This window comes from Coffea arabica, chromosome 7e, assembly GCF_036785885.1.
Source record: "Coffea arabica cultivar ET-39 chromosome 7e, Coffea Arabica ET-39 HiFi, whole genome shotgun sequence".
Classification (NCBI taxonomy): Eukaryota; Viridiplantae; Streptophyta; class Magnoliopsida; order Gentianales; family Rubiaceae; genus Coffea; species Coffea arabica.
Window position 1 is genome coordinate 20,335,222 of NC_092323.1, and position 25,796 is coordinate 20,361,017.

General features: G+C 33.4%; 1 protein-coding gene across 1 annotated transcript; it reads left to right on the top strand.

Annotated features, from left to right (window-relative positions):
* Positions 1-10,204: 10,204 nt before the first annotated feature.
* On the top strand, positions 10,205-12,925 carry LOC113701639 (strigolactone esterase D14-like). The gene is made up of 2 exons (XM_027222392.2): positions 10,205-10,695; positions 12,155-12,925. The coding sequence occupies exons 1-2, from the start codon at positions 10,316-10,318 to the stop codon at positions 12,588-12,590; spliced, it is 816 nt and encodes a 271-aa protein (XP_027078193.1). The 5' UTR covers positions 10,205-10,315; the 3' UTR covers positions 12,591-12,925.
* The last annotated feature ends 12,871 nt before the right edge of the window (positions 12,926-25,796 follow it).

Genomic DNA, 25,796 nt, shown 5'->3' on the forward strand with positions numbered 1-25,796 from the left:
CAACTGAACAGAAAACATAAAATAATTAAAACTATACTCACATAAACCAAATAATAATAAATTCAAATAATGGTAGGCCCATCCCAAAATATCGATGTTCCATTAATATTTTATCTTTGGACAAAAATATTAATTTCTAAGTGATATTTTGGCACAGTAATAAATACTGACAATAATAACATGTCAAACAATAAATTTTTCTTTGGACCAATTTATAATTTACATGTAAAAAAAAAAAAACCAAATAATCATCACATATTTATTATCACAAGTGCACATGCAATTTTATTAGATATTGACCTTCCTTTGGTCCGATCAATATTCACAAAATCACAAGTACCCAACTAGTTATATTTTAAAATAAATTAATTTTCACAATAGAGGTCACTTTGGTGGCATATTATTTCAATTAATTTATTCCAAAATATATATAATCATACTAATATTCAAATTTAAAATTACACAAATCAAACAAAAATTTTTGATCAAAGTCAAATTTGATCAACTCTGGTCAAAACGTGGTCAAACATAATCAAACCGGTCAATTGGATTAAGACTTATTGGACTAAAAGTCCATATCCATAATTGAACCAATTTTATCATTTAAGTCCAATATTTTCTTGAAATCCATAATTGCTTTATAAAACTTTATATTTGTGGGCCTAATATATGGACTTTATAGGGTTTAAATGAATTATTAACTTTATTAGGGTTCACTTAAATTAAAGAAATCATAATTTTCTTAATATAAATATAGGCACATTAGCTCTATTGTCCAAGAAAATAGGTCAAAGAATTCAAATATTAATCAAATTAATTTTATGGACAGAACATTGAAACTCAAAATATTTTCTTATCAATTTTAATCCTTAAAGTGGGGAAAAGGACGAATGACTTCCCAACCTAGAAAACAAATTAGCTTACATCATTAAAAGCATGCGGATCCCACCAAACATCATGCTATCCGATTAAGAGTTTCACAGAATTGCATTCATGCATTCTTTCTTATCAATTTTGATCCTTAAAAAGAGGGAAATTAAAAGAAACCCCATGTCTGCCAACTAAAGTTTGATTAAAATGGGATTCACTTAAATTATATGAAACCAAAACAATGAATCAACGGAACTGCAGCAATAACCGAAACATATGACTAAAGATTGAAACCATGTAACATGTGGGCCCTGCCATGACTTTTGCAACATAATATATGAATTACCATGTTAACCAAACAATGAATTAGAGGTGTGCATTGAATTCAAATTCGGTAATTCAGAATTTTTTGGAATTTTGGTATATGAATTACCGATCGATTTCGATTTCGAATTCACCAGTTCCGATTTCGATTTCGATTCCGAATTCAATTCAGAATTCGGTAAATTCCGAATTCACCGAATTCGGAAACCTTTTTTTCTTTTTCGTTAGAGGTATTGTTATATAATATAAATTTTATATTGCATATATTATAAAAAATATTTATATATATATAAATATATATTAATATACATATTATAAAAAGAAATTGAAATAAAAAATATTATTATTATATATAAATAAATATTAATATATATATATTATAAAACGAAATTGAAATCGAAAATTCCGATTTCGATTTTCGATTTCAAAAACTCCATTACCGAATTCAAACCAAATTCACATAATTCGAAATCGGAAATTCCGATTTCAGTGCCGAATTTCGAATTACTGATTTCGAAAATTTCGAATTCAGTCGATAAATCAAAATTTTTCGATTTTGTACACCTCTACAGTGAATCGTGCAATTCATGAATTGCCTACTGTCATGAAAACTAGATTATAACATATGCAAATAATCATGGTTTCAATAATTGGCCGATTCTTTACAAATATCATACATAATTATTCTTAAAGATAAAAATTACTAAATCCAAATTATTTCCTAATAATCAACCATATGGGCTCTGATACCACTTGTTAGGGTAATTGTCTAAATTTAACCTTTGGTGAAAATTATCATCTATTAAACCCAAAATCTATATGGCGATTATTAAGAAATAAATTAACAAGGAAAAATTGCAGAAGCGTACCTTGATCCATGTTGACAAACTTGATACTTGAATCTCTAGAGATTTGGGGTGGTCTTCTAGATCAATACATATTCGCCAGTTCTTGAGAGAGTCCTTTAGTTTCGCTCTCTGGTATCTTTCCTAACGATGGAATATCAGGAAAGAGCTATTTTGTCGACACTGGAAAATACGATAATAAGAATAATATGTGTGACTTGGGGATCATAACCCTATTTATAGATAACATTCTTGTTACCTTTTGGATTTCTATTTTATCCCATCATAGAAATAGAAAATACCCTTAAGTCTCTACACATTAAAGGCCCACATCCTATTAGATACATTAAATCCAAACCATATTTGATCACTTTAATTGGATTTAACCTTATTTGACAGTTTGTATCACATAATTATTCACATATAAGTCCAATGTTAGATTAAGGATCCAACACTGATAACTTAAAAGTTCAGCATCAAAAGGGCTTTAAACTAAGTGACTAGTTGGCAAGGCTTATAGAAGGTTTTTTCTAGTGAATTGATGACAAACTTATCAATAAAACAAGAAGGAACTTTTGGAAAGCTTGAGAATTGTATCTGATATGCTTAATGACTGTAAATAATTAAGGGAGTTGCAAATCACTCTATTAAGTGCGTGAAGATTGGTACTACCATATAAAGGTGCATGCGAGTGATTTAACCTTCATGAGAGAAAGCAAAAGCAAGTTTAGAAAACAGAAAAAGAGGGTGCTGTATGTTCGTGGCTCATGGAATAGGAATTTGAATATAAAGGAGAGAATCATGCATTTTTGTTTGTTCTATATTTTTTAGCATGTTAGGAAATTATAGAAATAGGACTCTAGATTTGATCATTTCCAAGTTTTCTTATGGAAGTTTCTAGCTTGCTAGACTCTAACTTGCTTACTTTCCTATTGCACGTGTATGTAATTGTAGATCTAAACTTATATGATCAAGTTTTTTGCTTTTTTATTTTTTTTTAGCAGGGGAAGGAAGGATGTAAAAAGCAGGGAAGAGAACAGATATCTTTACTCATTTGGATTGCTATTTTTAGAAATTTTTAGAGAAAAATGTACTGTAGCAATTTGATATATGTGAAGTAAAAAGGTGATTGAAAAATATGTTAATGAAAAGCATAAAAATTTTCTACAGAAAATCACAATCCAAAGAGGCTAGCTAATCTAAATATTGAGACCTCAACCTTATATGATGGAGTTAATTAAATGATCCATTGACTTATTAGTTTCAAAGATGATGTTCAATACAAGGAATGGATCTTGTTGTGATCCAGTGGCTAAAAGATTTTGTGGGTACTGATCATAAATACTTTCTTTTTAGGTACCATGAAATCTCATTTTCTTTTATCGACATTTAATAAGGTTCTTACGATTATTTGCAGCCTTGTCCCAGAGGATGTTTATTTGATGAACATTTGTTATCTTGACATACCACATAAGTTTATGGCAATTTAGGATATGTACAAGACCTGGGAAAATTAAATAATTAATAATAATATTAAAGAAAGAAAATAACAAGGTCTTGCGGGAAAAAAACTTGTTAACAATAAGATGGCATGCGATTAAATAGTCTAAATCTCAGCTAAAACTTAACTATGACCTGGGTGAATTCCATTTTAGGTGTAGTTGAAGATTTATAATTTTAGAATTCATTAATTTGGATTAAGTAGGATGGTAGATGAACGGGGACGTCTCATGTTCTTTTGCAACCTGCAATCTGATAACTAATTGCTTTTTACGTCTAGTTTGGTGTATTGACCAATTGTATAAATGATTCTACAACGTTTAGTGTTTGAAGCAATGGATATTTTGGAACTTAAATAATTTTAATTACCTTTTTTCTTGTGCTTCCCATTGAATATTGTAGAAATTTTCATGAACCCAAATTGTATTTTGGGGAGAATGGGAGCTAAAAATAAATTTTGGAGAGAATCGACCCTTGTCAAGTGTTAGCTTAGGCCTTGGGAAAGTAGTGGACTGATAGATAATCCAAATCTACCTTGACGTGTATACCCCTACGCAAAGTTAGGAGGTTGGCTTCGATTATTTTGGGTACTTTGAGAGAATCTGAATTATTCTGCGCTACCTTAAGCCTATTGGTGTATTGAGTTTGAACAAGTCATGTACACAAATTTGTCAAGGAGAGATAAGGGTAGTATATCAATTTATTTGGCTCAATTTATCTGATTTAAGTTTGGATTATTGTTGAGCTTTTTTTTATTTGTTTAAATTTGAGTAAATATCATGAAAACTCTTGTAGTATTTGTACATATTTAGTTCAAATAAATGACTTGTTCTTGAATAGAAAATAATAATTTGAAACTACAAGTGCACACATGATTCTCATTGGATTTATTTGTTCACACATTTTTTTTCTTTTCTTTTAAAGAAAATAACAATTTCAGATGCATAGATGACTGAGTTCAACTGATTCAATTTGGTTCAACTGAGTTCATGTCGACAAAAGTTTCATTCATCAGTCATTGATGACTGGACATCGGGTCCAATCGTGCTAGGCCTTCAAGCACGGCATCCTGACCACCAACCAGATGGATAAACAAGATTTTTTTTTTTTGAGGGAACAAATAAGTTAAGATAATAGCAGCGTCTTGCAATTTTGCATGGTCTAGAGTTTAAAAATACGTTGGCTTTCTCTCTTAAACCTTTTGCTTTCGTTCTCTAATTTGCTCATGATGGTTGGTTAATAGCACCTCGCGGTAAAAGTATGTAATTAGCCATGAAAATTCGGTAGCCTATAAGGGTTTGTTAGAGTATCATTTTCCCACTTCACTATTCGATTTACACAATAAGAAAAATGGTTTTTCCCATTAATTGCATTTCTTTATCATCACGGTTAGAGTCTCCGCAGATCGTGACCCTCTCAGTCTCCTCACGAAAAAAGCCACATATGATGGATTAGCTTGACAACTCTTTCTTGTTCCTTTTTATCTTTGGGATTTGTCTAGCTTTTTCTTCAACAAATTTAACCTGGAAATTCTTTGTAAATTGAACCTGATACATGTGACTTGGCCATTTGGACATTTCCGACCCCTTTTTTTTTTTTGAAGATCGAAGATAAAAACAATAAAAAACCTTCTTCTTGAAAACCTTTCGGCTCCATGATTGAGTCTGAGATTCTTGTTACACGTGTAATTCACAAGCAGCAAGAGTATTATTATGCTGTGAAGTGAACTTTTCATTCTTGTCCTTCTTCTGAGATGTCTTTGAGCCTGGGACGAATCTGTTTTAAGCGACTTTTCTTCATCCTTATTGGATATAAACAATTAATTCGTTAGCTTTTCTGACAAACTTATCTTATATTAATTAAAATTTGGAGTTGCACCACTTTACCATGGATCACCAATATATGCTATTCTTTTCAGCACAAGGTTATTGAAATCAAAAAGTTCCAACTTCAATTTATTGCATATCCTTCTCATCCGGCACTGGACCACGATCAGGAGCTATTGGGCAGGCAACGGCGTGTTTATACGAATACTTTATTTGTATCATATAAATAGCTTTTTGCTTTTTCGAAACAAATGGAGTGAGAATTGCTGAATTGGCTTGCACGGAACTTTGGACATATTGTGTTTGGATTGCATTTTTCATGATTTTTCATGGAAAAAATACTGTAGCGATTTGATGTATGTGAGGGAAAAAGGTAATAGGGAAATGTGATTACGGAAAACGACGTAATTTTCCGACGGAAAACCGCAATCCAAACAAGGCAGCTTGCCGGCTACAGTGAAGTCATATGATCATATGTATAAAAGCATATACTAGATCATATACTTGGTTCTTTTTCTTTTTCTTTTTTTTTAAAAAAGGAACCATATGGCGATATCGATATTAAAAAAAAAAAAAGAACCATATGGCGATATGGATTTCTTTGTTACTATATGTGTTATGCGGCGTGTTCTTATTTGTCTGTCCATTTTTTTTTTTTTTTTGATAATAAAAGGGACTATATATTGAACAAACTTAAATTATAAGTACAAAATGAGGGAAGCAAATTCCCTTAAGATCTGCATCTACTAGATTTCTCAAAACATGAGGACTATATATTTGTCTGTCCGTCTTTAGGAATGCATCTAAACGCTGTGTCCTTCTGCAAAGTGTGTATCTATACAATTATGCAAGGCAATTCGTATTGTTGCTTTTGTTTGTTTTACATGTATTTAGTTATTATGTTAAAATTAGTTAGTTTTTTTTTCTTCCCCGTATATAAACTTAGGTAGGCTGATAGTTGATTTTCTAAAAGGAAAGGGTGTACATTTTCTTTCTTTATTTTCTGAAGGGCAATTGCAAGGTTATCTCGAATTTTTAATTATGATATAAGGTACCAAAGAAAAATATCCTTTTTAGTATCATACTATTTCTAGTAACATCACACGCGCCGAAAAGAAAAATGGTTGGGGGAGGGGAGTTAAGAGAAATACTGAGTGTGTTTGGATTGCAAATTTATTTCAAATAATATTTCGCTTGCATCATAAATATATTTTTCAATCCATTTTTTTATATTCCCAACTACTTTTTATCTCATATACATCAAATCACAAAAAGTGCTACAGTAATTATTCCAAATAATATTTCAGATAATACTCCATCCAAACTTATTAACTACTAGTTGAGTTTGTTTGTACAACGAGTTATTTGCACAATTTTATTTATTTATATTATCAATATATTTCTTAATTATTTTTTTTATTTCGATTAAAATAATAATAGTTAGTTGGTGGGGTGTTAATCATGCTGGGTAGCTTCTATCTTTCTCCGTTGAAAGCGACTTATCTCTGATGAAGCAATGACAACATGGTGGGACCCGAGGGGTGGGGTAGCGGTGCAGGAATATTAAATGAAAAAAGTTGGGCGTTGGAATTATCAACGACTTGGCAGACCCGCAGACAGACAGTCAAGCAGAAGACGACAAAAAGAACCTTTTGCAGTTTTACTTAGTAAAAAATTTACAATTACATGCGATAAAGTCATCGGATGATGGAACAACAGGGACACTAGCGCTGTAGACACCTCACCATGCTGATTGCTGACTGCTGAGAGAGAGGCCTTTTTTTTTCGAAAAAAAAAATATAACATGTGGTGGTGCCTGTCCTTTCTTCTGTTGGGTTTTGGCCTTCTTCCCAATTAGCTAAATCCATCCTTGACCAATTCCCGCCTCTTATATTTACCACTACGTCCTTTTTCAGTTTCTCATCCTCCTCATCTTCGATCATCTTTATGAGCATCCCATTCTCATGGACCACAATCAAAGTTGTCCAATTCAAATCATATTTGGACACCGCATATTCTTTTTACCTTCTTATTGAGGCCTACAAGAGTATTGAACTTGGCAGTATTAAAAATCAATAATAATTATTCACCACTAGAGAATATATAGTGCTGATTTTACACTTTTGGATGTGCTACTCGAAAATGCTAAAAGATACCCTTTTCAATATTAAGGAATTTTAAACTGAATTATACCAAATCTCTAATTCAGGAGAAGCTATTATCTGATATTGCAACTTAATTAGTTTTAAACAATGCGCGAAATGAGCGGGTTTGCTTGGATAATTTTTTTTTATTATTCATAAAACACTGTATCCTCTCTCCGTATCATTGCCAATTTTGCATACTTTTGGCCTTACTTGGATTGCTGTTTTCCGTAGAAAAATTTCGTCATTTTCCGTGAACACATTTCCCTATTACCTTTTTTCCTCACATACATCAAATCGCTACAGTAATTTTTCCATGAAAAATGACGGAAAATGCAATCCAAACGGGACCTTAAGTGTTTTTAGATGTTGATGTTGGGACAAACTAATATTATTGTTATAGTGAAATATTGGTTGGGCGAAAATATTTATTATTGGAATAGTTTGTTAAATGAAATGAGATTATTTGATGAAGTAAGACCTAAGGCTTTGGGGTACAATTGTACAAAGAATAAACTTGTACTAAATGTACAAGTGGATCTGTGGCAGAACTGACGCGAACAAAATTTGGATCAGATAAGTGGATTGCATTCAGGAATAAAAGACTTAGGGTGCATTTGATAAAATTGAAAATTGAAATCTAATATATAAAGTATGAATCAATTAACTTATTAAACTGTTAATTATTAAATTTAATATATTTAAATGCATATAACATTCAATGATAAGTGAATAGTTTATCACTTAATTTTGGGAGCAAGTTTTGTCTAAAAAATTCAGTATCGCTTAATTAATTCATATGTTAAATTTTTAATTATCAAATGATTTGAATATATTAATATCTGAATTTATTAAATCTAAATGTTGAATTAGATTATCAAACAGAATCTTAAGATCTGAGCGCCGATCTTGGTCTGATCCACTTTAATCATTGCAGATTGGTTTTTTTTTTTTTTTGTCAATACATTGCAGATTGGTATTCGGTAGCCATAAAACCAGAGACCTGGTATATATGAAAGTCCGGAAAACCTTTGGGGAAAAGAAGATGAATCTCAAAATTTTTTGGGGGTTAGGATAGGGACAGCCTTATAAAGGACGCGGTTCTCCTTAGCATGCCATTACTTTCTTTCGGAAGGTTTTCAAGTTTCAACTATATATCACCCTCAAAAAAAAAAAAAATCAACTATATATCCGAGGGGCCAAACACATTTAATGATCCCAACCGCCCAAAAATCCTTGTTCCTACAATTTTCAAGTATTAATCAGTCAAACCCAATTTATCCAACGCAGGCATTGTGGCGCAATTGTCTCCTTCGCATCTACATGAGCCAAAACCAGATAAAGTGAAATCGTTCGCTTGATTTACAATCATGAGTTTGACACAATTATGAGAAAAACATTTTTTTTTAAACTCAACATATTTATTGATTTGTTGCCCGACCTTTAAACTTTTTGTTTTTTTTTAATCTCAATTTATATTATTGTGGTTGATTCTTGACGAAATTTCATTAGGAACGTATCAGTTTTGTGGAAGGTTTCTTTTCCGTTTTCTTTTTTACTCTAAGGAGGGTCAATGACCCATTATACAATAACTGTCCTAGAACTTTTCCTTTTTTTTTTTTTGGATATAATGGAATCTATTCTACATTTACTCCTACTCTATACTAGAGGGAGGGGCATCTAAAGAGATCAAAGGGAATTCGAAGGAAATTGAACCACCACCAACCTAAACACAAACAGTGCCGCACTTGCTGGCAAAATTTTCAGAAAAATTTGGATTTTTGAATATAATCCAAATGATTTGGTTCCTTAACATACATTCAAATAAAATTTTAAAAACTCTTTTGGTGGCCAACTAATCTAGAAATAGTTAGTTCTTAAAACTTTTCCTCTCTCTCTTCTTTTTCCCCTCTCGAAACAAGATGGATCACGGAAAAAAATTTGTTAGTTTAACTCAAGAAAGATAAGCAATGAACAACAATAATATTATGCGGATGTCACACTAATAGTTGATCTTGTATGGCCTGTTTCTTCACAAAGTGCTTAACAAAAAACGTCAATAAATTAATGCTAACTAGACCATTATATATCCAGTGATAGAGCGTTAAGATTCTTAGAATCTTTTGTGAATTCATTCTTAAGAAAAGGGGGAAAAAGAAAGAGGGTGATGTGACTTTATAAAATAGGATTTTTCTAACAAATGCCCTCGTTAACCATGTAAACTCTATCTAGCCTATCAAACATATCTTGTATATACACATATCAGTAATTATTATATTTTTATGCATTTACATATTTTCCCTAATTAATGTTATCTTTAAAAAAATCTAATACTTGAAGAGTGCCCAATAACTATCCTACAAAATATTGTAGTTTAGTGATTTCCCAAAACTTTTTGAGTGAGGGGGAGAGATGATTTGGATGGTCCGAGAGAGAGAATATAAGTAGAGGTTTTGGGTTACGATATTATGTTAGTTTATCACCTTCTCAAAAAGTATTAGTTTGTCTTCCTCCAGAATAGTTAAGGATAAGTACAAAATCATCAATTACCCCAACAATGTTAATTTACGGCACTTTTTTTAAATTATTAGGGCTAAATGCTTTTGATTTATTTGTCCAAGACTCCTCCTGTTGCCTATATAAGACAGACAAAGGACTAGAAAAACATATACATTAACATTAGTAAACCCCATCATCTTAACCAAAAAAAAAAAAAGCATTCAAGACACTGTTCCATCAGCTTCTCTCCTTCTTCCCTAACCAATTCTACTACCTTTCCCCCTGCAAAAAGCTCAGAAAAGGCAGCATGGTCACGCCAAAATCTATGTTCACAGCCATGAACGCAAGACTAATTGGTTCTGGAAAAGAAACCATAATTCTTGCGCATGGCTACGGGGGAGACCATTCGGTCTGGGACAAAGTGGTGCCCTCGCTGGCTCAGTTACACCAAGTTTTGGTTTTTGACTGGAGTTTCTCAGGTGCCGTCAAAGATCTAAACCTCTTTGACGCAGTTAAGTATTCTTCATATGATGCTTTTGCCGATGATATAATAGCTCTCGTGGAAGAAATGAACTTAAAATCTTCAGTCTTTGTTGGACACTCCATGTCTGGGATGATTGGATGCATTGCTTCAGTCAAGAGGCCCGACTTATTCAGCAGGCTGGTACTTGTTGCATCTTCTCCAAGGTACTTCCAAGTTTCAGTAAATACAAACTACTACTGTTATTACATAGATATTACAGAGATAGCAAGACAGTGGTTGAACTTGAGGGTTTTGTTTATTGTCTTTTCAAGAATAGTTAAAGTTTTTTTTTTTTTATCGTTTCTTTTCTCTTTCCATTTCCTACGTCTGCGTCGTAGTCTCCTCTTCCGATGCATCCCCAGTCCCCCTGCTAGAAATTTTTTTTTTTTTTGGGTTAAAAAATAGCTTTTATTTCAATCATAAATGAATCATGTTCGATCGGTTAAAGTTGAACCTTTTCAAAAGTCTGATAATATAGTCACAAATTTCATAAAATCTAGTGCACGAGTAAGCTTTATCTATTTATTTATTTATTTATTTATTTTTGCGCTGGTACTTATTCTCCATATGCTTTTATTGATCTGCCCCCTTCCTGCAGAATTTTAATCTAGTTTCCTGAATATTCGGGTGCTTCCCATAAACTTTGATGTGGTTGTGCGTGCGTCCTATACTTCTTTTTGTCTTTGCTATGGAAGAGATTGGCCGGTTGTAGAGGGGCGTCAGTGGTCACAATTTGAGATTGTGATCAGGCACTTGGAAACCTACAAAACAGGACAACTTTCGGCCTTTTTAGAAAAAATTTTATATGGTGGCAAAAACAATAAAAAAACTGGTTTTATAAGATTTTTTGACAAAGGAAAAAGTTTTTTTCCCCTTTTTCTTCAAAGGAGATGAACAAATTGATTACAAAAACTTTTAGTATTTTGTTTGGATTGCACTTTTTAAAGAATTTTTAGAAAAAAAAGATTACTGTAGCATTTTTTAAGATGTGATGTATGTAGATAAAAATATAATTGAGAAATGTGCAAAAAAAATTCACAAAAAACATGTGATAATTTTTTCCCCTAAAAAATACAAAATCCAAACAGGGTTTGGACCGTATTTTTCTGTTGATGAATTTGTAATCCAAACAGGATTACTATAGATTGTGATGAATTTCCTGCTGACGAATTAGCTATATAATTTCCTCTCCGTAGACTAAAATCGTAGATTGTGATGTCATGGATTTATTTGGATTAAACATCCGCTTGATTTGACACCGTGTCAGTAAACCTTGAAAAATTTCTCTTCCCTTCCTTCCCTTTTGCATTTTTTTTTTCTTTTTTCTTTTAGTGTAAGCATGTGAATGGACATACACCTCTTTTTGTACTATAGCGAGCACCTTTTACCGAAATAGCATCACAAATCATGTCGGATCCTGGAATCATGCATAGTTTACTTCACTTTATTTTTAGAAATTTGTCCTCACCATATCCTCCTACCCTCTTCCTCAATCAACGAAGCATAATAAGGATAAGGTCTAGCCACTTGTATCACCTACACAAATTCTATATTTATTTGTACACAAAATTCTTTCACGTACATATGACACTCTACCTTGTTTTTTTCCCCCTTCCGTTTAAGGTTCATAAACTCAGAAGACTACGAAGGAGGATTCGAGATCTCCCACGTTGAACAGATCTTTGCTAGCATCGAGTCCAACTACGACCAGTGGGCAACCAGGTTCGCATCAATTGTGGTAGACAACAACGATCCTCCCTCGGTCGAAAAAATTGCAGGAACCTTGAAACGAATGGGATATAAAACCGCACTTCCCTTGGCCAAAACTGTTTTCCTCAGTGACCACAGGGCCATTCTTGAAAAGGTTACGGCGCCATGTACCATTATTCACACGGCAAGGGATCTCGTCGTCCCAGATTCTGTCCCAATCTTCATGCAGAACAAAATCAAAGGAACATCAACCATCGAGATTATCGCTACCACCGACGGCCATTTTCCTCAGCTCACTGCACATAAGCTCTTCCTTGATGTTCTTGATAAGGTCTTGATCGGTCACTAAGCCGTCCGTCATACATAATGCTTCATGAACTTTTTTTAATCTGGTCTTTGTGTACCTTTTTTTTCGGTTGGGGTGGATAGAGATAGAAAATTGCTAGGATAATAAATGCTTTCTTCGACATGTGACATTGTACTTTGGGGTTGTTTACATGGGATCCCTCCTGTACTAGGAAGTCTGCAGCGATTTACCAGTTTGCACTCGTGGTTACTGTAGCTTGAGTGGGTTTGTCGAGTGTTCAAAAAGTGTGGATTTGACGCTTCTTGTTACTTGGTGTTGTAAATTATTGCTCGATATTTTAAATGGCGTTATGAAAATTATACTACGTTATCGGTGGATACCTACAGCTGAAAAGCTGTTCTTTGTTTGTGGCCATTGTCGTTGATTTCGACCCTAAAAGTCAAAATTTTCGTTATCTTTCGCTTTACAATAATTTCTTTAGAATGGGTAAATCTTAATTATTATAAACTAATATAAAATAATATATGATGATATATGCGATGTAATGTGTGTGAGATAAAAAAATAATTGATTAGATAAAACAGTGTGTTAATTAAAACATATGTTTGTGATGATTCAAGCAAATAAATTTTTGACAAATAATTCTAATCCAGACACATCTGCACTCCAAATCATGGTGATATTGTCAAGATACTTCTACGTATTAACCCACTTATTTGTCGTCGTCGTCACTCCGATGGGGATACGGGGCAGGGACGGTCATCAGCATGACCGTCCCTGAACGGTCCCCTCACAAAACTGAAGAAGTGGCCATCATTAATCCACGTTGACAAAGCTCAAAACAGAGTCATTTTGATTAATGAGCAAGGAAAAAAATTTCTAAAAACTGTCTGAGCTTAACGCCTCCGTTACCAACCATTGAAACTCCCTTTCACAAAATCCCGCCTAATTGACTCGCTATGACTTCATTTCAATTCTTGGTACGAAAAATTTTTTTTAGTCTCCCTCCAAAAAGTTGTCAATATTCATCTACAATTTTAGAACTAAGGCAAAATACAATCAATGAATAGGAAAGTTGCAGACAAGGGGCAGAAGAAGAGCAGTCAAAATACACTTAGAAAAAGGAAGAACTACCTATTGAAGGAGAAAGTCTTGGAGGCCTAATCTCTATAAAGGGTCGGGGAAGGTTAGGACTGAACAATGAAGCTAAAGATGATGGAGTCCAAAACAGTGACACCCAATCGCATTTACATAAACCCTACAGGTAACAATATTGCAAACTAATGACATAATTTCTATTGTTTAGTGAATAGCATCACATGATTTTATATCATGGTTGTCGAAAATATATAGATGTTAGAAATTAGATCTGTTCATGGGCCATATGGGAGAGTAAAGTAGAGAGAAATTTTGAACACCAAGTGTTTGTCAAAAAGAAAAGGAGAACATCTAAACCAATTAGTAGAGGGAGTTGTTAGGAAGGGATAAATAGGGGTCATAACTCTCACATTAGTAGCAATAGTGTAGTCATTATATAACAGGGGTACTGGTTGTTTTTATGAATTTCTTATAGATTTTGTTGGTTAGCAGTGCCTGTGTGCAGATTATATGTTATGTGTGGTTTGTACATACTATTCATGGCGACATACAAAACAAAAAAAAAGTGTTACAAAGATAGTTCCCTTAAGAATGTCTCTTACAACATGTTGTATAAGAGACATTTCATATAAATATATAATGACGCGGAGTAAAATTGTTATGCGGAGTAAAATAACATAACACTTAGATTGGTAGACGCATTGCAGAGAAAAAGATTACAAGGTTTTTTAGCTAGTGAGGTTGGACATCATGTTGAATAAATGTTACATGTAGTGAGTTAGAAGTTACAGTAGCAAAACTGATATGTAATATTGCGTGAATATACTGTGAAATTGCTACCTATTGTTTGTTAGTTAACTCGTATTTGCATAATCATAGGATAAATAGAAAAAGAAATTGATTGTTTGAAACTTGATAATTAGGGCAGTAGATGACAATTTGAACAAGGTAGGCATAATAAATAATATAATTTTTAGTTTGGCATACTCAATGTGGAAAAAAGATTATAAGTTTTACTTTGGTAGTGTGCTTGGACTTGAAGTTGGATAACTGTAACACGCAATGAATTAGCAATTACAGTGTAAGAACTGCTCTGTAAAATTTCATCAACGTAACTATGAAATTGGTACCTCCGGATTATTACATTAACTCATATTTGTAGCGTAGGACAAGAAATAGAAGAAGAAGTATCCCATCAAACTTGATAAATGAGTGAGAGTAGATTGTAAATGGAATTGACCAAACAGAATAATTAACCTACAGTTAATTTTGGCAAACAGAATGTGGAAAATAGGTTACAAGTTTTCATAACTATTGTTACTAAGATTTGAAAGTGATATATTATATATGTTAGTACTTTATAATGCATTAAGAATAAGCGGGGAAAGTATAATGGAACTGAAATGCAATTGTCTGTGTAAAACTCCAGTTTAAATGGCAGGAAAAAAATTGAGAACTTCAGGTAAGAAAGGTGGCAGAGATGAAGCAACAGGAAAGCTTGATGGCAGACAACCTGAGGTTCCATCTAAATCACTTAATACGTAAAATGGCTAGTGTTTGTTTCCGCAACATCTATAGAACTTAATACGTGAGATTGATGATAATTACGCGCAACATGCAGTGGGAAGAAAGTTAGGGAAAAAAATTGAAGGTAAGACATCTTGTTCAGATTGCCTTTCTTAGTATGAAAAAATGGTTACCAGTTATCTTAATTAGTGTGCATATACATCTTGTTAGATAACTATTACATTCTGTGATAGAACAATCACAGTGAACAAATGCTTTGACATGGTTGTAAATGCACAATCAACTAGCATAATGATATTAAATCAAGTCCTAGAAATTGATAATGGAACCCTTGTGAGGAAAGAAATGCAGACAGAAGTTTACTCTTGTTGATAAGTTGAAACCCCAATTAATTGTAACAGATCAGTAATTGAAGCTTACAGTATGAAAGTTGATTGGCATGAATCTTGGTTCTAATGCCTATATGTTAGGCTGAATATGCTTGTTGTTCAAAATGTCTTGTGGATAATTGAATCTATTATATCATTACTTTATCTTGATTTGGGAATGTCAGGAGAAAACCTTATCAACATGAAAACAACCACATAGCTATACCTCCACAGAAAAATGCAAATATCAACTATACCAAAGTTCTAGAATACTTTCCAACTCACATAGCTATTTTTTGCTGTGCTATTTTCAATCTATGTTTTTATAAATATGTACAGTCAAGTAACTAATACCTCATTGATTATACCTCATAGATCATGTATATTTTCGTAAGCTAATTAATGCAGATATTAATAAACATTAGTAATTGTTTACTCTTGTTCATAAGTTGAAAACCCAACTAACTGTAACAATCTAGTAATTGAAGCCTACAGTATGAAAATTGATTGGCATGAGTTTTGGTTCTAATGTCTATATGTTAGGTTGAATGTACTTGTTATTCAAAATGTCTTACTCATAATTGAATCTACTATATCATTCTTAGAACTACTATCTTGATTTTAAAATATTGGGAGAAAATCTTATGTAATTGTTTATCAAAAAGTTGGTCCAAATGGCATGAAGGAGATTAAGAAGTTTGACTAAAAAAGCAGCTAGAAAAGAAAAAAGTGAAAAATTAGGTAGTAGCGAACTTGAAGTGCCATCAAAATCCTTGAATATGTAAGTTTGTCAATACTTTTATGTTGCACCAGTATATTGGCAAGATAGTGAGATGTGATTGTTTGATTCATTGCAATTACAAGTTCTTAAATTGGTCTCACTTTGTTTTAATTTGTATAGATAAGAGTATATAAAACCTTAGCCAAACTGATATGTGTTGAACAAAGTAAATAACCTTTACAATTTGCTTGAGCGGTGGCAAGATGGCACGGAAAAGGATAAAGAAAAATCGACGTTAAAAGAAAGAGTGTGCAATGTATCTGGAGAGATATTCGACAAATGAAAACCTTCTTGACGATTTTGGTTTCGATCACCCTGCTGCTGCTAATAATAGCAATTTTTCGTTGACCCCATGTTAGCTAGGCTGGAAGACATATGAAGCGGACTTCGCTGGTAGGTAGTCGTAGATGTAAGCTCATTCGCACAATCTATGACTTTTGCGTGTACTGTTGAATAAAGACACACAAATTTTTTTTTGACCCAAGTTATTGGGAACTATTAAGTGTGTTACTTACATCTGAATTCACTTGCGCTACTCAATTGTTCTGTGTTATTAACATCAGCAAGCCTGCCATTATTATGTTTATTGAGCTAAACGAGATTGTATGGTTACCTTAATACACAAATTTCATATTTCATGGTGGAACTACAATAACTCACTATGATGGTCAACACCAAAGTGCATATCTAGTCTCTTACTTACAGCTTTGTTCGTTCTTATTTACAATAATGTAAATTAATTAAGTGTTTGAGACAACCCTCACTGCAAATTACTACATGCCTGTGGAGGAAAAAGACATTCCAAAGGCCAGACAGAGTGTTGAAAGGTTGGATCATAAACTGATCAAGGGCATAGAGTGTTACAATGCAAAATGTTAGGCCACCCAACAAATAGAAGAAGGTAAAGTGCAAACAGTGTATTTAGAGAATTACTGTGTATGCAGACGATGAAACTTATCGGCAATAATGTGTAACTCTATATGCACATAACCCCCAATGTTAGTGTACAAGTTCTTTCAGGATAAAAGCTGCCAAAAATTATGCTAAAGTCTGTAACTGATTAGCAACAACTCGTAACACGTAGCAAGACTCTCGGTACAACAAATTTCACGCTTTGTACATAAGGAAGCTTATCCGATATGGTTCAGGCGCTGCATGTGAGTCTACAGCTTCCACTCCCGTGATATACTAGTTGGCCTCATATGCGTTGGGGTCTGATGTTTTACCATATTAGAGGGTATTGCGGACTATAAAAGACTGATGTTGCAGTTGTATATCCCTTACACAGACTCCAGTTTGTTCGTCCCCCTTTCATTTTTGCCCGCATTATTATTCAACTTCATACTTTCAATTTTTCTTCATATTAAAGTGGCAATGGGCTCGTGTACTCGATTCATTTTTTGTTATCTTCAACCTCCCTACAACAGGGATTACAGTCTTATCAATATAGTGTTCAGTTTTAAAAGAAGTTCTTGGGAGCCAAATAATTTCCTCAACTTTGCTTGATATTCGGGAAGATCTAGCTATTTGAATGAGATGTTCGAGAAGGCCTCGCTACATCAAATGTTTTGGAGTTCGAAATGATCATCTCTATATTTTCAATAGACAGTTAATAAAGTGTCTAAGAAATTTAATGTGTCGGGGGAAGGAATTATTATTTGTGCCAAGGGCAATAGCACAAACAAGAGAAGAGGAAAGGTTCATCGGATATTAACTAGTTGTAATATCACTAGTTTTAACTAGAGAAGACGAAAAGCTACCAATTGCAAATTCATTAGTTGTAATGAATTGTAACATACACTTAACTGGTTGTAACTCAATCTGTACATGTTGTTATGACTATTTGTTGCATTTTAAATATTAGTTACCCCATTTTCAAATTAGTTGTCCCAACGAAATACCATGTTCTTCTGTGAAACTGTTACTTATTATGTGGTCGTGTGGAACCAAACTGAGCCGCCAATTGTAACTTCATTTCCGTACTAAAGGAGTAATACCTATTGAAGTGCCTGTAATACTATCTGTAATACTCATCGTTAATACAATTGTAAACTACTTGTCTAAATTTTAACATAGAGGAATATGACAAAGTGCCTGTACAAGCACATCAATATATTGTAACAGCTTATTAACTTCTTGTAACGTACATATGCGGCATTCCCTGGTAGGGACGACATGGCTGCATTTAGTAAATATTCGTCCAAAAATACCGTAAATCTGGTGCTAGACACCTAATGTCTGAAAAATATGGTGCTAGACACCGCAAATCTGGTGCTAGACACCTAATGTTTGGTGCAAGTACTAATTCATTGAGAGATTGTAGATTAAAACAAGCTTACAATACGGAATCGATCGAAACTGAGCAATATCATCTCTGGACAAGTACGAACATCAGTAAATACAGTGAACTTTGGGGACGGATATTCGGAACTCAATTGTTTGGAACAACCAATTGGTTTGTATTCATAAAAATTGTAGGTGCACAACATTTATCAATCTGCACACTGAGGGGAGTTGACGTCAGCAGTTAGTTGCAATTCTTGGGTGTTATTTCTTTCCTGAAATGCGTAACGATGGCAAATCAGCAAATACAGATAATGGAACATACGGTTAATAATATACGCTGTCGAAGTATCCAATTAACAAGACTACATAAATATGTGATGTAATGATAAAAGTTTGTTACCTGAGTGATGGTGAAAATACATGATATGCATCCTTATCACAGTGTGTTGAAATTGCCGCACACTCCGCCTACATTGTACAATATAACTATTCAACTATCAACAACTCATTAGCAATGCCTATATTGCTCAGTTACAAAGTTAAATTGGACTAGACATTATAACAAAAACGATATTTCAGACCATTAAGATATTTCAGACGGAGTTATGCTTGAAAAATATAGAAAATTTGAAGTGCATCCATTCTGTAGGGACACTTCCATGAGACCCCTGATTAGCCAATTGGTGAACTTTCAGATAATAAAAAATAATATGTCATTAAAACATTATATGTTAACTACAAAATATGCTTGCTTTGATAGCGTTCGAGTGCCCACCATTACTATTAAAGAAAAAGTAGCTCTATGATATGAAAAAAAGGACTTTATTTTATCTATTAAATATATACATACCGTTTGACTTTTCTCGATTTCGGGAAACAACAGCGTTAGGAGGGTCATTCACTGACTGACTCATTGAATGCGTCTACGAGTTGTATATAGGCCAAATAATTGTATAAGACAAACAAAAAGGGTATATCAGGAGGGATGTTGGCCGTAACAAAATCATCACACAACGTAACATCATCATAACTAATTGTGCTATTAGAAACATCCAAATAAAAGTTAAAGCCATGCTCATGTGCGAACATTAATTGATATCCATTGATTTGTCAAAAGAAACTATCTTTGCCCATGACACACCGCAAAATAAGATCAATAAGATATAATGTGTTAACAATTATATACAGGGTATAGTTAATCAGATCCCAATTTATACGTCAATATGAACTTTATGAACCAATAAACAACTATATAGTAAATTTATTCTTATATTATGTGTATATATGTGATAGTGTGTATGGGCTAACAATCAATTATAAATTCAAACAATAGACTAATTTCTGTAAATTCATAGTCATAGAAGCATACATAAGATATAGCATTACTCCATACCTACTAACAACGTGTACACTCTACAGAAAAATGCTAATATCAACTATACCAAAGTTTGTAAAATACATTCCAACTCATGTAACTACTTTTTGTTGCGCTATATCTAATCTCCCTTTTACAAATATACATAGTCAAGTAATTAACACCTAACATGATATACAGTTTTATGCATCGTACTTGGTCAGTAACAAAGTGTACATTATTTCAACTAGATTGTACATTCACTAAGTATTTATATATATACATGCTACTTATTGAAGTAAACTACCTATCTACTAAATATTTAATGCATTCTCATAAGCACTAATGGTCAATTTAATAGGTGATTGGAATAAATAACCATCTAGTAAAAACTTTTGATATAATGTTATTGTGAATAACATACCATACATTATGATAAACAAGGTGTATATCACACACCTTATCTAGACAAAATCCTACAAGTTATCAAAAGTTATGCCATACTTTAAAAGTAATTACAAGTAACAAAATTTATACATGTACAGTCATATCAATAGATTGTAACTTTTAACTCACTTTCTGTATAGTCATAATTTTCGAAGAATCCTTCTTTAGAGATACATGAAAGTATTTCTCAACTATCAGTAATTTATCCAAAAAAATACTATCAAAAAGTATAAATAGCGACAATCGCTCAAATACCTTGTAATTCTCGTAGAATTTTGTTATACTCCTTATTTCATTCGTGTAATTTACAATGACTCACTTTACTTATCTTTTACCTTTATATGTGTTAGTTTACTATGATGTAAACGTCCATCCACAGGCAGTAATATATTCTAAATTGTATGGTATCACTGCTATCCTACAACAAGAATGAAAAAAGCAAGTAATTATTACCTTCATACTCTTCTTGTTATTTTATATGCCGATAAACTTTCCAAATCATTTAATTCGTCTACTAAGTCAAATTTACAAACACTTGGCATGCATAAGTATTCTATGAAAAATACCATAATCATAAATAAGCATGTTTAATCGTATTGTAAAAATGTTACTCTAATTTTCAGTCAACTTTATAATTTCTTAACAACTTTATACAATCCATTACAGAATAATTGATGACTACTAACACTGGGCATGATTATAATTGTAATCCACTGGTCTAAGTTTAAATAGAGTGAAACATTGAATGTGCCTGACAATAGGGAAGCGATAAATGTATATAAACGACAGCATAAATGTATATTAACATTCATAATGTGTTATGAATCACACATTACTTGTACACCAAATCCTATTATTACGCTTATCAATATGATTAATGATTCACATCACTTTACTTTGACTCTAAGACAACGACATTATCTATGTACAAATATAACTCCATGTACATTAAATTATACGGACTGTAATGTGTTGGTCACACGATGTAAGTCTTTTTTAACTGTATGTACATCCACTCTGGTGATTATATTTAGGTTCTAGGTTCCTTAGCTCACTAGACCTTATGTCATTCGTTAATGACATAAGTCTAAGCCAACTCTGCATTTTATACTATTTCTACATTTTGAGGTTCAAACAAGTATTTTCTACTCATTGTAATATATTTCTTATATCATGTAATTTATTTACAACACCAAGTACACCAATTTATTATTCACATCTATTTGCCTCTTTTCTTCTACTTCACCTCATTCAACTCTACACCTCCATTTTATACACATTGCATGCTCCGGAGAGGGGCAAACTAAGATTGCATGATGAGCATGGACCAACTACTGGATGCACAATTATTCATACCAATTGTAATGTGATGGCTATAACCTGTAACTTATTTACAACAGGATGTACATTCATTCACTTGTTAAATGTGACTTTGTTTCTCTCATCTTTCCCTAATTTCTCTCAACGCTTTACTTCAATACATACCCTGGGTTATCGGATAACTACTATCCCGTTATAGTCCATCAATGAAAAGCTGAATGCTCACATGCACACATATACGGTACAAATTGACTATTCTTCACAACCAATATTATGTTTTTAGTGACTCTAATTTCATCTCTAAACCCTGAACCGATGTGCATTGGGTGACAAATGATTGGCCACATTTGAAGACGATAGTTCAGTCACGTTACCTTGATATGATAATACGCTTTAAGTTTCATCGAACTCGGAGAGCGTAGTTGCTTCTGCTATTAAGTTGCATGACTGAACCAAGTTCGTCAGATGATGAATTTTCTCTGTTTCCTTCTACCTTCACTTTGCTTCCTGTTTGCTTCTAATAGTTTGCTTCAGTTTGCTTTATAATACTTTGCTTCCCACCCTTCAGATTGCTTCACGACCTTCACTTTCAACCATGTTTGCTTCAATTTCCTCACTGTTTGCTTTCTCTGTTAGCAAACAGTTCAGTCCTGCAACCACTCTCCAGTCGTTTGCTTCCTTGGTCTAGTCGTTTGCTTCTGCTATTAGGGACTCGGAGAGCACCCTTTTCGGTCAATTTTGTTTTGTGCAGCTATTTCAAATTTTCAACTTTCAAAATTTCAACTCTTCCGTTTGCTCCGTCTATTACCGTTTGGACTAGTGCAATTTTTTTTTGGAGCACCCATCATTTTTTAGCCTTCCTGACGTGGTTATTTCTAGTCCTCACGGTTGTGTTTGTGAGGGGACCGTTCAGGGACGGTCATGCTGATGCAGCATGACCGTCCCTGCCCCGTATCCCTCAGATGGATAACATGTCAGGAAACAAAAGTTGAAATTTGTCCTTTTTCTACACATTCCAAATTTCATTAATTGGGAATCAACTAATGAAACAATGCTGCGAGCACTTTTCTCTTCTATATGCTTCAAAAAGGAAAAATCTTCTTCTTCTTTTTGTTGTTTTAACTTTCTTTTCTTTTGTTTCTAATCAACATTACATGGAGTCATGTGCATACAACTAATATGTGGGGTCATTTTGAGATCATAATCTACTAATTAAGTCATGCTAAAGGGCAAATCATTTCATTAGGAGTAGGTGAACTTAGACTATACACGGTCCATCCACATGTTTCAAAATCCAAATAACGACTCTAATAAAGACTTTTTCATTACAGTACTAGGAGCATAATTTACAAGAAGAATTTGTCTGTTCTTTTCTTCTCTATTTTTTTCTTGCAATGCGTGTGTGAGAGTTTTCTTGTACAAAAATTCCAAATTGGGTTTTGGCATGACTTCAAGCTCATCCTTTTCAAGTCTCATTAGAGAATCGGTGTCCAATAAATTGGAGGAAAATTGGCCCACTCCCCTATTCGTTACTCTCAGTTTTGCTTATATAGAATTAGAATTATTTGCTGCCGCGCCTCAGTTTACCTACCGAGAGCTTTAGAAAAAGCCCAACAAGCTCTCCTGTTTGTTTGTTAGAGCATGATTAATTTTCATCCCATTGGCTTAAAGGCGCTGAAATTCTTGCAAAATAATGGGAACAAAGGAGAGGCTTAGATTAGGTGGTAAGATAAAAGGATTATAAGTAAGAGGTTTTGAATCCAAAACCTGTCACTTATGCCAAAAAAGGGTGTTTTTTTTTTGTTTTTGGGGGGGGGGGTGGGGGAAGGAGACTCCAGTTTAAATTTTAGAACAAGAAAATAGGACTTTGTTCTATTCTAAAGTCGTGTCTACAGGAGGAGAAATGATTAAGCAGCATGTATTGGCGTTGGATTAACATAACAACTACTTCTCACTAGTCGTAGCATTTCCTTATATATATATATTTCTTTTCATCAGAAAATAACTAGCTAAGATTCCAATTACGGTTATTGATCGACTCTTCTGCGACTTTGCTGCTAAGCACATTCGAAGAAAAGAGAATGAACCACCGTGCCAAGAATGCTCCAATTGTTGAGACATTATTGGGTATTTACCCAATAGCTCCGTTGTTACTTGTGAGTTACTATAAAATTAAGTGAGTTTCTTTGCACAAGTGTCCCCCAAGCTTCCGAAAATGTGATAGCTAAGGACATAATTATGGTCAGCTTCTCTTAATTAGTTTAGCATGTGTTGATGGTCAAGAACTCCTCACTTGGCCAACTCAATATATGTAGTATTATTTTCTTACTTCCGATGAATTATCCAATTGTTTCTGTATTTTAACAACCTCAGTTTTCTAAGGATGAAAGTTTTAAATGACCGCGACTTCAAGTTCCCAACCACATGAACATTACCATGCTTGTTCTAACCCTCACAATTAAAAGTACGTAGCTCACTCCATTTTTTTTTCCTCTCCTCGTCGGAGTCATGGCGACCGTTGATCAATACATTAACAGAACATAGTGTATATAGCATAGCATTTGATATCCTTCAAAAATTTGCTTTGTGTATTTGATTGTTCATTTGGATGGACAATTGCATGATTAAGATAAGCTGGAAACACTTTTCGCTACTGTTTTGGTGCTTATAGTCAATATATTTTTGACTAAAAACCTGGTGGTCCCAATTCCTAAAAAAATTACATCTCTCATGCCGCGCTGGTGCTTCTTTACTGGTAGTGGTAGGTACGTACTATTTATAATAATTATTATTAAAAAAAAAAAAAAAAAGAGAGCAAAGGGAAGCTACAAGCCAAAAGGCAATGCGTGATTATTCAGCCATGTCTCCTGCAAAGTCCTATCGATTCTTTTTCCTAAATCTTACGCGATCTTATCTTCCCAAGAATTTTAAACACGTCTCAAGTGATGGTGGAAAACTTTGTCCACAATCTGTTCAAAAACGAAAATGGGAATCCGGTCAATAAAGACATCATCTCAAGTCTGTAATCCTTTTACTGTACCGCAGATTTTCCCTGTTTTTTTCTTTAAAAAAAAATATTTTGTGGTTGTGGACTTGTGGTTGTAGTAATATCACCATTCTGGTACCTGGTGTATCATGCGCTGTACCTTAGGACAAAATTAGATATTGGCGTCTGCTGATAGCTTTGCTTGTGACTAGGGTATTATGGTTGCTACTTTGAAATCCTCCGCCCGAATTAAAGTGTGTTTTTTTAACTTGTCAGATGATCTTGATTACTCGTTACAATTTTGTACTATTAGGGTCTAGAGTAGTCCTACTACAATGGTGAGTTAAGCGATCTACTATATGTTTTATTGGTTCGAGAGAGAATAAAAAGGAATTGAAAATCGAATTAGAAAGTTTCATGATTGTCAAAGAAAAAAATCTAGTAAGTTGACATAAACCACTTGAGAGCTGGTTCAAACTGAATGTAGATGGAGCTGTGAGTGAGAATCTGAGAGTAGTTGGATATGGAGGGTTAATCAAAGATATAGGCTGTTGGCAAGGGTACGATTAGAGTCTAGAATAGTCCTACTATAGTCTTGAGTCGAGCGATCTACTGTATCTTTTATTGGTGCGAGAGAGAATGAAAAGAAGTTGATAATCGAATTAGAAGTTTCATGGTTGTCACAAACTTCACCATTGGCTAATCAAAGACACATTTTTTTTCCTCATTGGTCAGAGAGAGAGAGAAGAATTTGAGAATTGAACTAGAAACTTTACCATCATCTAGCACGGCAAAAGTTTAGATTAAAAATGTCAAAATTTCGTGTTTTTATTTTGTGTTAGTAATCAAGTTCTTGTTTTGGAAATGTATTCCTAGGTTTGATTTTAGAAATAAATTTAAGATTTCTAAAGATTTATTCTTATTATATATTGCAAAAATACAATTATATTAGATTTTAGTAGTCATTATAACTTAATTAAAATAGATATTCATTCTCCGGTACAAGAGAATGACTCATAAAATAAAGATTTGAAATTATTTTTGTTTTACTAATTATAATGTTATCAAACATGAAGTTCCA

Coding starts and splice junctions, on each gene's coding strand:
- LOC113701639 (XM_027222392.2), top strand. CDS start 10,316: ATGGTCACGCCAAAATCTATGTTCACAGCCATGAACGCAAGACTAATT. Junction 10,696..12,154: donor CTTGTTGCATCTTCTCCAAG/GTACTTCCAAGT, acceptor CTTCCGTTTAAG/GTTCATAAACTCAGAAGACT.